The 15,935-nt window shown below is 37.2% G+C and overlaps 1 protein-coding gene across 6 annotated transcripts in view; it reads right to left on the minus strand.

The window, feature by feature from the left end:
- The window catches only part of KCNQ1 (potassium voltage-gated channel subfamily Q member 1), a 330,957-nt gene that overhangs the window by 237,195 nt on the left and 77,827 nt on the right, over positions 1 to 15,935 (minus strand). For all 6 annotated transcript variants that reach the window (XM_086892640.1, XM_086892638.1, XM_086892636.1 and 3 more), the window contains exons 3-8: positions 13,718 to 13,844; positions 11,866 to 11,944; positions 10,853 to 10,949; positions 10,172 to 10,312; positions 4,319 to 4,429; positions 1,747 to 1,842 (exon numbers count right to left, since the gene is read on the minus strand). In XM_086892640.1, coding sequence (XP_086748766.1) covers positions 1,747 to 1,842; positions 4,319 to 4,429; positions 10,172 to 10,312; positions 10,853 to 10,949; positions 11,866 to 11,944; positions 13,718 to 13,844 — 651 coding nt within the window. The remainder of the gene's footprint in view (positions 1 to 1,746; positions 1,843 to 4,318; positions 4,430 to 10,171; positions 10,313 to 10,852; positions 10,950 to 11,865; positions 11,945 to 13,717; positions 13,845 to 15,935) is intronic.

Below are 15,935 nucleotides of genomic sequence, written 5' to 3' on the forward strand. Positions count from 1 at the left end.
CAGAATAGTACCAGTGGTTAACCAGGAGCCCAAACCCAAACCCAATCTTCCCCCTTGCCAACCACCAATGATTAAAGTTCTGTGTTCTAATGGAAAAGGGAGGAAAAGCAGAGCTAGGAAACAAGACCAACAAGAAAACATTACTGCATTCTCTCTTAACTGTGTAAATATCAGAATTAATTAATAATAAGTCTCCAAATTAAAAAGGCAGATCCTCACTTACTACATGAAGAAAGGACACACTTATACACAAACAATCTAAAGCAGGGAAGGCCAGAAAACCCTACATGAAAGAAACAAAGCAAGGCAGAATGAGAGAGGAAAATGTACAGCAGTTGGAAAGGAAAAGAGGATCACCATATAAACCCCTCCATGATTAACAGAATATTGGAAGAAACAAATGACCTCTAGAAGAAACCAAGAAGGAATACAATGAAAGAAAATTCATCTGGACTGTTCTCTTGTCTTGTACCTATTTTGTAAACTTATTGGCTTAAGAGCAATCTTTTTATAACTCATTTGTAGAGCACTTCCTGAATTGGGCTTTCAGAAGTCTGGGACTACTAGTAAATCATGATTAAAACCATTAAGAACAGGTACTCAGCAAACCCATTGTCTATCCTCTACTCCTCCTTAACTTTTCTGATGGATCCAAGCACAACATTCTGGACATGCAGTCTCAGGCTTCCCAATAATTTGGTGTTCATTTCCCAAAAGAATCAATGGGAACATTAAAAAAAATCCATTCTTTACAAAACCGTACCACATGAGTCTCAAGATTTTTAGATAATCTCTGGCTATAACCAGGGTCTTTGTCACATTAACTCTGGGACTGTTTAGTTTCAAGCATAAACTTTACAGTTAGCTACTGTTTCCATAAAGATCCTGACCTGGAAACCCACATTCACTCATGAAGCTAGAGAAGTAAGTCATATGAGAATGAAAAAATTATATGGTGTATATCAAGTTTTCTTTTAAATTTGATCTCTGTGCTTCTGAAGCCACGTGCAGGTACTGAGTAGAGGGAGAAAAGCTGGAAAAAGCTAGAATGAAACCATGTAAATACTTCTCCAGGGTGCAATGCTGGCTCCAATGCATTAAAGGACAAAATCTCCTTAACCATACTGATACTGAACTGCAATTGCATTTATAACAGGGGGATCAATATTTTCCTGCCTGTCAGTTATCCGGCATATCCTGATAATAGTGATTTCACAGAATCCCAGAGGTTACCAGCCACCTACTCTAGAGCTGACAAGTCCAACCTATTTAAGATTCTGACTTATTTCTCCTAAATCTGAGATTTTTAAGAATTCAGTTGTCCCAGCTGAAGCATATTTGACATTTGTCTTTACAAGCAACAATGTATTTTTTAAATATTCTATTTAACAACTCTATATGAAGTCTCCTCTTTGTTTTTTCATTACTACAAGCATTTGATAACATTTTTCCCAGGTAAACTGTTTAGTAATTACAGGATAACTTTCAGTTTTGATTTTAACCAGCTCAATTAAAGAGTTTACACTGATTTGGGAGTGTACTTTTCTGCTCATTAGTTAACATTAAAGACTGGCTTTCCAAAATGTGTGTCTGTAACTCCTGTACAGTTTTAATGGGAATCAGGGAGGGGAAAACTGCCAACAGCTTGGGGAAAAAAAAAACCTAACAAAAAACCAAAAAAAGCCAATAAAAAACCTACTATAAATGGAAAGAAATGACAGCATGCAATATGCAAGAACTCAGTACCTGTATGAGTGAGGCAGCAGCTGGAATCTGACGGTTGAAATGCTTCTGTCTTTGTTTCTGTTGTACCTTTAGGGCAAAGCCTGAACCAAGAATTCCCTGTGGAAAGAGAAAGAAAACTTTTTTTTTTCTTCTTTTTTTTTTTTTTTGTAAGAGTGGAGGGAAAGAGCCACACATAAAATTGCCAAATTATGTTGTGTAAATGAACTTCTATTCAGCATCATAAAACCCAAGTAATTATTTAGAGGAAATGACTTAATACAGTGAAATTTTCAGTCTCAATTATATTACTTGCTGAAGCAAACTGTGAATGCTATCATGCCCTGATGCAAAGCCTGCTGGACTCAGACCTGAAAAAGGAAAAAGAAATGATATTTCATACCCTCTAAAAGTCTCACAAAGGCTTGTGTAGGGGAATGACAGAATAAGGGGAAAAAAATCAGCCAGATGGGCTTAACTACATTTTTATGAGAAATAAAGCTTTGGCAGGGCATGATGTAAGCCTCTAGACCTTTTAACTGTGGTATGGTAATTTCTATTTCCATATCTGAACTCATGGTGAGAGTGAGGAAAGAGAATGAAGAAGAGAAAAAGACATATTTCAAAATGGTCAACTGAGTTGAACACAAAGCCATCTAATTCACAGTCAGGACATGGATTAATGGCACTGGATAGTGTGAAACCTGAACTAGACTCCAAATGTAGTATAGGTATGAAGTCCAAATTAAAGTAAAGAGCAAGCCATTTATGTGGTCATTTGCACAGGTATAGGCATATTTAATACAAGTTTAGTAACAGGTGAAAATGAAATATTTTATAAATCAGCTTACATGATTACACCTACTCAAGGAAAGCACAATTCTTTTCTATGCATAGTAGAAGGCATCAGAGCAGCCAGGGATCTTGGCTTAACCTCTAAGAACTCTATTAATCATTAAATATTTTGAAAGGAACATGAAATGCCCTTCCTATTATGTTCATTTAGTAAAGATCAAAGAGATGATGATGCTCAAACACCACATATTTGGGAAATGAGGGATCATTGCCTCATCCAGAACCCATACCAGTTGCATTTAGCCACTACAATCACTTTTGACTATGATCTCAGCCAGATCCTCTTACTTAAAACACCAACAAGAAAGCCTGCAAGAGAGCTCCAAACCCTGAATTCCCCCTTGGGCCAACTCACAGGAGCAGCTTCATTCAGTAAGGAAAATCCCACTAATAAAGTGGTGCTTGGTGTTGTTCTACTTCAACAAAGATTAGGGAAACCTGACAGGTAAACATTAAACATGGCTGTGAAGGCACGGCTGCTACACAATCATTTATAAAACATTTTTGTGGCATTTTAGACTGATTTAAAAAAAAAAATCAACCAAAACAAAACCCAAACAAAACAAACACCCCACCATTTTTCAGTCAAAACAGCAGCTTTTGGCATTTCCCATACCAATCATTTCACTTATCTGATTCTTCTTCTAAAATAAAAGTGGAAGAGATTAGAATGAGGAGGGGAGGAAACATATGCTTTAAAGGCAAACTGATGCTGGGGAATTTAAAGAAATTAATTATCCTCCTCTGTAAAAAGTAATGTACCTTTAAAGTAGGCAACTAAATTTAAAAGGTCACTGGAGTTTTATCAGCTACTATTTCATGCTGTGAGGAACTTCTGTGATGGTACTGGAAAAAAAATATTATCTGTTCTGTACCATCCCCACCACCTCCTCATTAGAACCACACAAACATCTGCTAACACAACTGCTTGTGTCCCTGAACGGAAAAAATAAACACGTAAACAGAATGCTTCAGGTGGCACAAACATTTCAGCACAATTCAGGAGTATTACTAAACTGTAGAAAACATACCCTTAACTACACCTAGCACTGAATATTTGGGTTTTCAAACTGCAAAGTTTAGCTGATTTTGAATTTAGGCTTGGTGTTCAAGTGCCTTATTTCTTGTTTAAAAGCACTCAAGAACCTGTTGTCAGTGCAAACCAAGTGCCATAACAGCTTTAAGAGGTCAGCTCTAGGTCACTTTGGAAAACAGGACTTTGGCCATGGACAAATATTAATTTTGTGAAGAGCTGCAGCAGTGTCTCTGGCTGCTGATTGCTGTCTTTTTGCCAGCGACATCTTTTTGGAAGCTTTTCTAGAAGAAGGTACATGAGAATTCTCCAGTTCACCTTGGACCTAATCAGTTGAGTAAACTAAGAGTGAATGCCTTAAAAAACCCAAAACATTGCTAAGTCATCACTAAGAAGTAACTAGAAATAATTTCCTTCACACCTCTGAGACAGGCTGGGAAAATTACTTGGAATTAAACATCTCTTTCTCAAATACAAATCCTTCTCAAATCTAGTGTTGCGTACAAAAACCACTGCATGCTTATTTAGCTACTTCTAGAAGCTCCTTTCTTTCTACAAGCTACACAGATTTCAGCTACAATACAGAAACTTAATAAAAAGCTTACACAACACCAGGTTAAATGAAAGGTTAAAGAATCAGTAACAAAAGTTCCCTCTGATAACCAATGAATCAACATTAAATTGTCACAAAAGTACAAGATAACCTACCGCAGGCAGTGCAAAAAATGAGATTGCAAACACTGAAAAACAAGATGCAATTGTCTTGCCTATCCAAGTCTGTGGCACTTTATCTCCATAGCCAATAGTTGTAACAGTCACCTGCAAAGAGAAATAAAAAGGGCATTACATCAAGTATTAATGCGCCACTTCGGGCTTGTTGTTCTCTCTTCCTTTTTTATTTATTTCAAATAAGCATCAGCTGCATTCCTAACTCTCCTACTGTCGAACTGTGTGACACTAATAAAGGTTAAATATTCCTTCCAGGTTTGCTTCCCCACCTAAAACTGAGTGGAAAAACACACAGGAAACTGAATTACAGTAAAACACACATTAAAAATCCTGCAAAGTAAAACCATTAATTTAATTCTTCGTGGCTGAGGGAACTGTACAGCATCTAAAGTTACTGGGCTAGGGGCTGCCTGCCCACGTCACGCACTTTCCCTAGGGAAAGGCTGCCAACAGTTCTGAGCTGGTGGTTTGGTTTGTGGGCAGGAGATGTTTGCTGAGAACGGTGCAGGACTGCTGCATGGAAAGAGCACACACACTGTAACCAGGCACTGTGACTGCGGCCACGCATGAACCTTTCTAGAGATAACATTGGTATAAACAGCAAGAGAAACTGAAAATTTTCCATGTAGTAAAGACCCTGAAAACAGTCTAATGAATCACCAAGTCATATAAAACACAGGAGAGCAGGAACAGATAATTTAAAGCACACATGCAGGAAACATCTGCTGAGTTTGCCTTTCAGAACACTGAAATAAAGATTACCACCACAGTGATATAGCATCATAAGGCTTAATAAGTCATTATTTGCATGAGCTCAAGGAAAGAATGTATTTGTTTGAATTAGAAGGATACATTTGGCATCTGAGAGCAATTTAAATTCACCTATGTCACCAGCTATTTCTGAATTTGTAAATTAGAGAGATTTTTTATCTGTGACTTCGAGGAAGGCTAACCAAATCAGAGCATGGGAAACCACACAGAGCCCTCAAGCAGCTGAGGGACAGCTCAGCTGGTGGCTGCTCAGACTCTCTTCTGACACTTCAGAAGTGTCTGGCTTCAGCTGCCCAGGACACAGATGTTGGTCCCACAGTCACACACACAGGCCATCCCACCTTGTCCTGAACTTGTCCTCCCACTAAGCAAAGTCATTGTGTTCCAGTCAAACACACAACAAAAGGGACAGCTTGAGGTGGTGATGCTTGTTGCAACCTTCTTTACAGTTGCTGATACTCAAAACATTCAAGTATTAGCTTTAAATTTTTAATACAAGTTTTTTTAATGTGGCCTTTTTCCAAAACTGTTTCACACCCCACAGAAGCATTTGAAGGGTTAGTTAACCACCCAAGCACCTTCAGCTGAAATTGTCATTTAAATTCCACCTTAATTCAGGACCTGATGAGGGACAGAAGGATAATGGTATCTCCCTACCTACATAGGAAAGTGGCTTGAAAAAAAAATCCTAAAGCCTAATTACAATTTCACTTTCAAATGTATGGAATAAACAAAGAAATATAATTATGGGGAAACTTATGGCTTCCAATGCCTTTTTACAGAGAAGATTACGAGAGAAAATAATGGCTTATGCCTCTGTTTTTGAAAAAAATTATAAATCCTTGTAAGTGAAGAATATTAACAACTACTTTTTGTTACAGTCTTAAAATCATGTTGAAATACACACATTAACTAAAAATGTGAAAAGAAATAGCTGCTTCTGAGCTGACCAAAGTATAACTGAAGAATTAATATGCATCTCTTTCCCACCATATCCTTGCCCCTTCCTTCTGAATTGATTTATCTAAATCATCAGTAACACACATACAAAAAAAAAAATTCCTATGATGGTTGTCTAAATCATTTTAAATGTTAAAAAAAACATTTTGGAAATTGGGTTGGAAATCGAAGTGTGCAGTTAATTTTTTCCTCTGCCCTCATAACTCTAAACCATCTACTAATGCACTCTATTCTGAAATGACATTTTCTTTTTTCCCCAAAATATATGCTGTTGAAACATTACATGTCAACTTTCTGCCCTAAGTCATTCTTTACATCTGGATTAAAACTCCCTAAAGAGCACAATACTAATTTTACAGTTGTAAAAGAGGATATTATAATGGAAATACTGACTCAACTCTAGCATAGTACTCTAGCATAGTAAACATGTTGGCATAATGAAATTAAATTGATACAAGAGCTCACACATTGAATTTCATTGAAAAGCATCCTGTAAAACAATTTCTCTCTTTAGGAACAAAATCATATTTATCCATTGACTATTTTAGAACTTTGATCTGATGAACATCACCACAGATTTAGGCATTAAGACTAATGTTGTTCTTATTAAATATGCATCAAAAGTCTGAAGGGGGAATATGAAACAAAACCCCACCCAGAAAGAAAAAATGGTAATGTTCATCAGCACTGAGTAGGGAAAGGATTTTATTTTAGGTTCTATCAGGCTAAACTGAGCACAGGGAACTAATCAGGTAAATAAGGATGTTCTGTCTATGAAATCCTTGCTGTGTACCTGGGAAAGTCTCTGACAGGTTCAGTGAGAACATTTATCTTTATCATTTTTAAGTGTCTGATTTTTAAATTTTATTTTTAATGTTTTCCTGATTTTATTGGTCTTTATACTAGGTCTTTAAAACTGTCAGTCTGGACATGATGGACAATATAAGTGGACTAACTTTGAATACTGGCACTGGGGAACTGAAAGATGCACAACATTACATTTATTTTACTTGCTAACACTAAACCTGTTTCTGAAAGATGTACAGATATCCTGTCACTGGCAGAATTTATACAGCTTGCATTGCATTTAAAAGCAGCAACAATACAGACAACTCTTTATGCCATAAGGTAACCTCAGGTTTCTTCACGAAGCCCATAACTGACATGGCAAATAACTACAGCCCAGAGTTCCCACGGAAATTCAGGAAGACAATTTAAATATGAAAATGGAAAAGCAATATAGACTAATAAATAACAACAATGACAATGAAGAACATTTAATTACAAGTTATGCACCCTAGGGGTGTGCCTACAGTCAGCAAAGCACATCAATATGGAAGTACCCAACTCCAGATGCACTTTAGTTGTGGTAACACAGACCTCTCTGGTTTACTTCAGCTATACATTCAGTTATATATTCTATTACTGCTGCCCAAAGAACTTGTTTTGCACTGTACACACAGACTGAGATAAAAAAGCTCAGTGCTGGAGAGCAAGAAAAGGGGTGTGAAAACACTGTCAAGGACTTTTTGAAGCATTCTCTACTATGTAAGGTAAGTACACTTTCAGAGAAGAGAGATCACTCATTTATGATGGTGTCTGAAACAGGAGCTGTGAATTATCCTCTTCTGCAGGTTCAGCTCGAAACAGGTTTTCATTCACCAGAATTTGTGCTGCTTAAGCAATTCAGAAAATTCTGGCTAAACATAACTGAAACTTTCAAGATCTAACACTTGAGATGGTTTTTGTATGAGTTTGAGACCTTTATTTGGGAGAATCTTTTTGACTTTCCAGCTCTTCCTAGAATCACAGAATGGTTTGGGTTGGAAGAAACCTTAAAGACCACCTAAGTTCCAACCCCCTGAGATGGGCAGGGACACCTTCCACAAGACCAGATTGCTCATAGCCCCATCCAACCTGGCCTTGAACACTGCCAGGGATGGGACATCCACAGCTTCTGTGGGCTAACTTCTTCTCTGTCCTAACTTTACAGGGCTTTTTCCTAGCAGAAAGGATGAAGAATATTACACTGTCAAGAAATCAAAAATGGATGGACCTGAATCCGTCGCAGTTTTGTTCTGTTAAATCTTTTTAGCAGTTAGTGGAAGTGTGTTAGAGCAGAATAAGGACACCTAATTCCACATTTAATATTAAAGAAATTACATTATGTGTCCATTGAATGCAGTCTCACACTTCATGTGGCATGCTGCAACACAATAGAAGCTATAACAGAGAAAAAATATTATCATAATTAAATGTATTGATTAAATAAGTTTATTGTAATTAGGAAGACAAAATAACTGGCATGCCTATTAACTGAACAATAATTCCCTGAAAGGAGAATATTTCAATATCCTGACAGATCGTGTTGCTTCTATGGGAGGTTTTACTGTATTTTCAGTAAGCCAATCTGGTCTGTCACATACTCAGTTTTTAATGGCAACGCCAATGACAGCACGTGCTTTTAAATGCAGCTACATCTGCCACTGTTAATTACTGAGTCATCTGACCACTGTAGTGGAAAACAAAAATGCCATAATGACATGAAAGCATTGAAAAAAGCTACTTGACAGAAAGCCACTTTCTTGTGCTACACAGTAAGTCTTCTGGTCCTAAGAAAGCCTGTATTTAACCATGGCAGACAGCAAGAAGAAAGAATTCTACAGCAGATCATAGCAGCAAAACAATACAACAAAACAAAACCTGTTGTATTCAAAAAGGGCTACATATGCATTTCGGCACCAGCAGACCTGCAGTGGATTTGCTCATCAACAGATCCTTCCTTTCTGAAACAGCAAGTGATAGTTTGTAAAGAGCGAACTCTATAAGCACACAAACACACAGGTTTATTAAAAATATTTCTTAATATATATTCTTAAATACATATATGTATTTTATTAGTGAAATGGAGGTGTTAGTCCTATCACCCCTATACAGAAGACCTTTTAGTTAGTACTATTTTTGACAAAAAAAATAAAGAGAAACAATGTCCTTTGATTTAAAACAGCAAAGAAAATCTCTATAAGACCAGCACATTTTGAAAGTGCAAGCATGTTATCAGTGATGCCTATGCATTTCAAAGATCAGTAGCACTTACTGATGACAGTTGGTTTGATTACACTAATAAAATTAAAGCAGATTAAAAAAGCCATTGCTTGAATGCTAATGAGAAGGAAAAATAGCTTCCAAAAAGTACCTTTCTTTGAACTGCAATAGGAAACAGAAATGAGAACAATTACAGATGGGAAATCCCAGAACAAAATTGCCAACCTGGTATTTGCTTATCATGTGAGAACAAAGAGGGAATAGTTACTAGCAGAATCAAGAAAATTAAATGTTTATGAGAACATAATCCCAGAATAGAGCTGCCACACTCGTAAGTGCATGTAATAATCAAAGAGACAATTGTCACTAGTAAGACCAATAAAGGAGAAATTTACTACCAGAACCAAAGATACACCTACAGGCAAGTTGTGGTAGTGCCTTAAAAAAAGCAGAGAAATCTCAGGGCAACATGGTTACAATATAGCACAATAAATGCCCTGTAGAGACACTAAGTGGCTCCCAAAGCAATATAGGACTCTTCACCTTAGAAGAGTCCTGTGCCTGGATTTCCTATCTATCCTAGATGCTTCTTGCTCCAGAATTAGTCCACTCTGAATAAACTGGGAATGTCAAATTGCAAAACATAGCTATACAGCTGTTTAAAGGAAAAAATAACCCAACTCAATAAAAAGATGGACAAAGAAAACCTAAAATCAACCCCTCTCAAAAAAACTAGCCGAGATTTAGCAAGACTCCTACTATCTTGGACAGTTGAACACTGCCATGACAAAGGTAGCAAGAAATAATCATTGTACCAGTAGGGAAGACAGGATAAAGAAATAGAATATGTATTTCTATATTTTTTTAATGTAATGTGATCACTTTAGATCACATAAGACTGTAAACAGCAAATAATATTACTGATCTTCTCTAGTATTTCTGCAGTGTCATGGAATTACAAACCCAGAAAGTCTATTGGAGCTGTTAGAAGCTGTTTCAAAGTGCTGTTCTTATTCCACATTGGACTGTGTTAACATGTGAAATTGCTATACTTACTACTCCCCACCACAGGGCATCTGCATAGCTGCCAAACTCTGTTTCTCCAGAATCATTTACTGCATCCTTCTCAGCCAGGTACACAAAATAAGAAGAAAAAATCAGGCCCAGAAATCCAATGTAGAGTGTTGTTATCAGTTCCTGCAAAGAGAATCAAAATAATGGCATTATGATCTCACTGAGACATTTAAATTTCCTAACACTGATGGGCTATAAAAGATAACTGGAAAACAAAAATGCAATTTCAGCAATTATAAAATATTGACACTGAGTGTTGGCTGTGCAAATTAACAAAAATTCACTGTGCTACCCAGACAACACAGAGTCAAAACAACCTTGTCACACAGGACTCATTAACCTTCTGGCCACCAAAAAGTAGTTGGGTAGCTTTCAAACAGTGCCAGGTTCAAAACAACTCTGGAATTTAAATACATATTTTAGGAAATATTCAGACTAGTTTTCAGAAGTCTCATTTTCTGTTGTTGAGTCCAGCTACAAGTCAAAATTTGCCAAAGTGGCAGCGAACATCAGGCTCAACAACCACACCTGGTTAAAATAAATGACTACTTGACTCCATACTAAATATAAATGATAGCAGCAGCAGCAGGGCTGAATGCATGCTGTTGTGAATATAAAGTCTTTGGCATCAGCTGTGCCCTTCCTCAGAGTGCCCAAACTCACCTGCCTGTGTATGAACACCACTGATCCCAGCAGCCTCCAGGTACCGCCCTGACGGTCAACGTGCAGCATCCGCAAAATCTGCAGGAAACGGATGCCCCTGGAACATGATTTTCAAATTAATGAAGAGACCAAACACACCAGAGAAGAAACACTGGTGGAAAAGGGAACTCTGGCTTCCAAAGGACTGTTTTAAGATTATTTAATAAGCAGAGTATTTTATATTAGACTTAGCAGCCTGTGTCTCTGAACTCCACTCACCCGTCTTTCTTCTTGTTTGTTACGAGGACAGCCTGGAGAGATTGTTCATGTGGCTAGTAAGGATAACTCAAGGATTCAGGAATTTTGGGCACAAACAGTAAATGCTCTAGCAATCATTCATTAACTCATGTTTGACCTGCTCAACAGGATGGGAACCACATAACTGAAGATCTGATTTCCTCATCTTTGAGGAATTTCATAGGCAATTTGAACCAGACAGTCCAATGATACTTTAAAACATTATTTTTATGGGAGTCACTGCAATCCTGGAGCATGGCTACAGCTAGTGTGGACAGCAAAGCACACTGCCATTCACCCAAGAAAACCAAGTGGTGTGGCCTTCCTGAGCACAAGGAGGATTCAGTCCATCAGGAATTCACAACCACAGACATTTTATGAAGAGGCAGCTTGAAGATGTCACAGATATAAGGCATCAAGGAGTTGCTTTAAAACTGAGCTAAAAAACAAAATCAGGATTTGGGCAGAACCCACCTAGTTGGGGAACGGGGGAAGGAGAATGAGCTTCTTTATCATCACTAGCCATAAAAGCATTTGCAACAAAATTTTATCTCCCCTACACTTTTATGGGATCACCAATCAGATGATCTGTGATCATCAGTGATCTGCTCTATTACAGGACACTGGGCAGTGACTCATTTTCTCCTGCAAGGACTGAAACAGGAGGTAAATTTGAAAAAAAGAAGAAACACAATCTTGCTCAGATAGCACTACTTTCTTTTATTGCATATAATTACCTGATAGCAGAGGTTGCAAAGACTTGACCTTTAGAGCCCACACAAAGAACTATCATGGAAGCAACAACTACAATTAAATCTGGAAAATAAAAGCCAATTGAAGGAAATTAATTACTGCATCTTGCAATACTTCTGCAAGTCTACTATAACGATATTACTTTAACAAGTTGAACAGTCACTCCTAATTGCTATTTTTGTTTATATATCAAAAGATCTCAATTGTGGCATGTAAAAAAATTTCATCATGTGATGTGATGGGAAGGTTGTACTGAGATGGGTCCAAGCTGGCTGCAGTCTAGATGAATGAGGAGTTACTGTCAAGCAGCCTGGAATCCTTATTAGCTTTAACCCTGGAGGAATTTCAGCAGTTTCCATCTATTCTATCTTCTCCAATTCTTATTTTCTCTTCTGTGCTTATACAGGATTTTAACTGACAGAGATTTTGAGGTTCATTTCATATATAAGAAAATTGCCTTGCTATCAATTCATCTTTCCAGGTCTGTAAGGGAGAGAAAATTGGAATTAGGGTATGAGTCTAATTTAGTTTAAGTCAGTCTGTACTCTAAACCCACGTGCCTTAGGCCTAGTAAATCTTGGAAAGGAACTCTGTATTTTTGAGAATTAAATAGTTCTTGATCCATATCTGGGAAAGATGAACCGCATTTTGCTTTCCAAATTGAATTAATTTGGTTGATGTTTAAGAATGCTTAGTGTTCTAGCACTCGAGAGAAATGGATCATGGCCAGAGTGCAAAGACGCAGTATTTTTATACCTGCAGTCACACCTGAGATGCAGTTATTATAAATATTTATTTTATATTATATATATATTTATTTATTTATATAATATTCATATCTATATGGACAGATGCACAGAGGAGCTAAATCAAACTTTTTTATAGTTGTAAAAATACCCAGGTACAAAATTTTGTAATTTACATTCAGCAAAACTGTAGATAGTCTATGAAAACCTATGTCTGGTACTCAACAACATACAATGAGTATAATAAGTATACCCATATAATGAGTAGTGGAAAAATCTATGTCACAGAACAAGAATTACTACTCTTCCATAACAATATTCCTCTTCCAATGTCTGATTTATTTAGTACATTTATATTTCAAGTACTTAAGTACAGGGAAAGGGTCTTTATACAGTTCTTTCAATGTTGGCTAACAAAATACAGATTGATTTTGGACTGTATTTATTTTGGTGAAACTTTTAAATTAGTGACAAGCATTGTAAAAAAACAATGATAAGTGACATATATGGAATATTTGGATGTAATTTCCAAGAACTCTTAAGTCATTTTAGGAAGCCAATTGAATCCCAAGGGAATTGAGGTGTCCAGCTCCAAATGCATCACTGAAAACCATATTTTAATTCAATTAAAACTAACAGAACTACAGTGCATGTATTGTGCTCTACCATGCAACACGCCACTCAATTAGAGTGCAAAACAAACTCATAATAAACTAGTTAAATGGCTACTGAGGGGAGGAAATAGGCTGTTCAGTATCTTGGAAAAAATGTAATTGTAGCTCTTGTACAGTGTCTGGGATCCTCAGGTCACAGGAGACAGGACTACGGCCAAGGCTTATTCCTGGCAAAGCTGAAGATCACTTCTGAAAAGAAAACACTCAGCTATTCTTGAAAAACAAACCAAGTTGCATTTGTTCTCAAATGACAGTGCCATGAATTCCTGAAAGGAAATTCAGATCTACATTCACACTAACGACAAGAGCTCTCACTCTAACTTGGCTTCAACTGCTGCAGAAGTTCGACTTCTAAAAGCCTTTAGGGCAGGTTTTACTCATTGTTTACATCAACTTTTCAAGATCTGCATACTCACCAATGATTGAAATAGGCTTCCTAGCAAAACGAAGCCTTCCCCATATTCCAACGTATTTACTGCGGCATCCTGCTGACCAGAGCCGAACCACATATTCTGTTCCAAAGAATACCACTAACACAATTTCCTAAAAGAAACACACAGGGAGCTAGGTTAATTCTCTGTATGTCTTTTATCACTTTTCAGAATGTATCAGAAAGCAATAAACAAATGCAAAATTAGGAAGGTGGAAAATATATCAACTATACAAAAAATGATCTTAAGTAAAATTTAAAGAAAACTGTAAGAATAGAGAAAGAAATTATTAGGAGTAAATTGAAATTCTTTGATTGCATACATTTTGGATTGTCTGCATGTACTAAAACCAAAAACCATGCTGTGCAATTCACTTCTTTCAATTCAAACAAAAGGTTTCCTGACTGAGCCAAAGAAAACAAGGAGAGTCTGTAATTAGAAGATGAGCATTTTTCTGGCTTATTTCATGTCGGGGAGAGGTGTGCTTCATGTACCATTTACTAGATCAGCTCAACTTCCCTCTTGTTTATACTTTTTCAGTCTTCCTTTAAGCTCATGTGGATTGAAAAATGGTTTCTAGTATCCATCACCAATATGTTAGTCTCCAGGTACCATGAAGACAAAGTGAGCTCTCTAACACACCTTTCCCATCCTCTTGTAGCATTTAGGGACTTCAGCAGAAACAGAGATCTAGGCCTGCAGCACTGCTGGTACCAAGCTACTTACAAACTACTCACCTATACTAAGGTATGACTTTGGAAATGCATCCAAGGTGACAGATGACAAAGACACCTGATATTCTTGCCAATTGGACAGATGTACAGTTAGGTCCTGTGTGGAATGTTATCAATGTGCAGATAAACCTTGGGTTTTCTACAGATTAGGCAAACATGACATATCCAGCAAAGCTTCCTTGAGTATCAGGGAACTGCAATCTTTCCTTACTGGCCAGCTCAATTCATAAATGGCCACATTCTCCACCAGAGCAAACAACAAAATCTGTTTATCGACATGGAAAAAGTGGCTTGGCACTGAAAACACACAGCACATGGTGTATGTAAAGTAAGAGTGCAGCCAAGAAACCAGTCTCAAGATGTCATGGTTACACAGGTTAGTGCAGATTAAGAGAATGAGCTCCTTATTTCAAAGGATGATTTCACATAAAGAGCAACTGCAGAGAACACAACGTGCTGCTGAACATTCTATCCAGCCCTCTCATGTCTGCAGCATTCACTGCTGTTTTGCATAACAAATTGGCAAATGGGACTCAAGATGCTACCTGTGATTATTTTCTTAATTAACTGAAATAGCCAGGACACAGCCCCAGTTTAGTCAAGATGAATGGGAGTCATTATCACCTTCAAAAATGCATGTGACATGGCCCTGAATACCGAGCAAAATAGTAAGGCTATATACAGTAAAAATAATGAGGAAAGGGTTAGGCATCAGTTGACTTTGCTATAATATCTTTGTGGCTCTAAAACATCTTCATGGTATAAAACACCTGTTCATCTCAGGACAAGAAAGTGTTGAAGCTCAACCAGGACAGTGATTTTTCTAGCAAAGCTGGTAGAACATGAGACAGGACTCTTTCCCTTAATTTTGACATCTCATAACCTGTACAAGATGTCAGATGCTATCATAATTGTTTACAATCACTTGTATTCAAGGTAGATTTTTAAGATGTAATAGAACTGTCCAGAGCATTGGTTATAATAAACATAAAGCTCAGACCCTTGAACCCAGGCAAGAATCTCTTCTAGAACGTCCTTCTGAAAGGATCCACTAGAACCCTCCACCATTTTTTTGCTTTAAAATTGAACTATTTTTAAATATTTTCCAATAAATTGAAGACATAGTGAATGTCATAAATTGAAAGAAAACAGCATCTGCACCAGATGCTTTAAGAAAAGCCAGTGTCTTATGATATAAGCTTCAAATGCAATGAAATTCTCCCTTTATCCAGTCTAATGTCACTTATGAACCAAAACTGAACGTGAGAATTGTGAGCTCTGCTTGACATGAGGTGCTGTGGAACTGTCACAGAAAACAGAGCACCAGAGGAAATCTTCTCTGATCAGGTGATTGTATTCCTTTCACAGACCCAGTCAATAAACCCTAATATCTAAGTGCTCTTCCTTTTGCAGAGGACTAGCACATTTCCCTTCATCACTACCATGGAGGAAATTCCCTTTACAAATAC

This window comes from Cyanistes caeruleus, chromosome 6 (genome assembly GCF_971803275.1).
Source record: "Cyanistes caeruleus chromosome 6, bCyaCae1.hap1.1, whole genome shotgun sequence".
Taxonomy (NCBI): Eukaryota; Metazoa; Chordata; class Aves; order Passeriformes; family Paridae; genus Cyanistes; species Cyanistes caeruleus.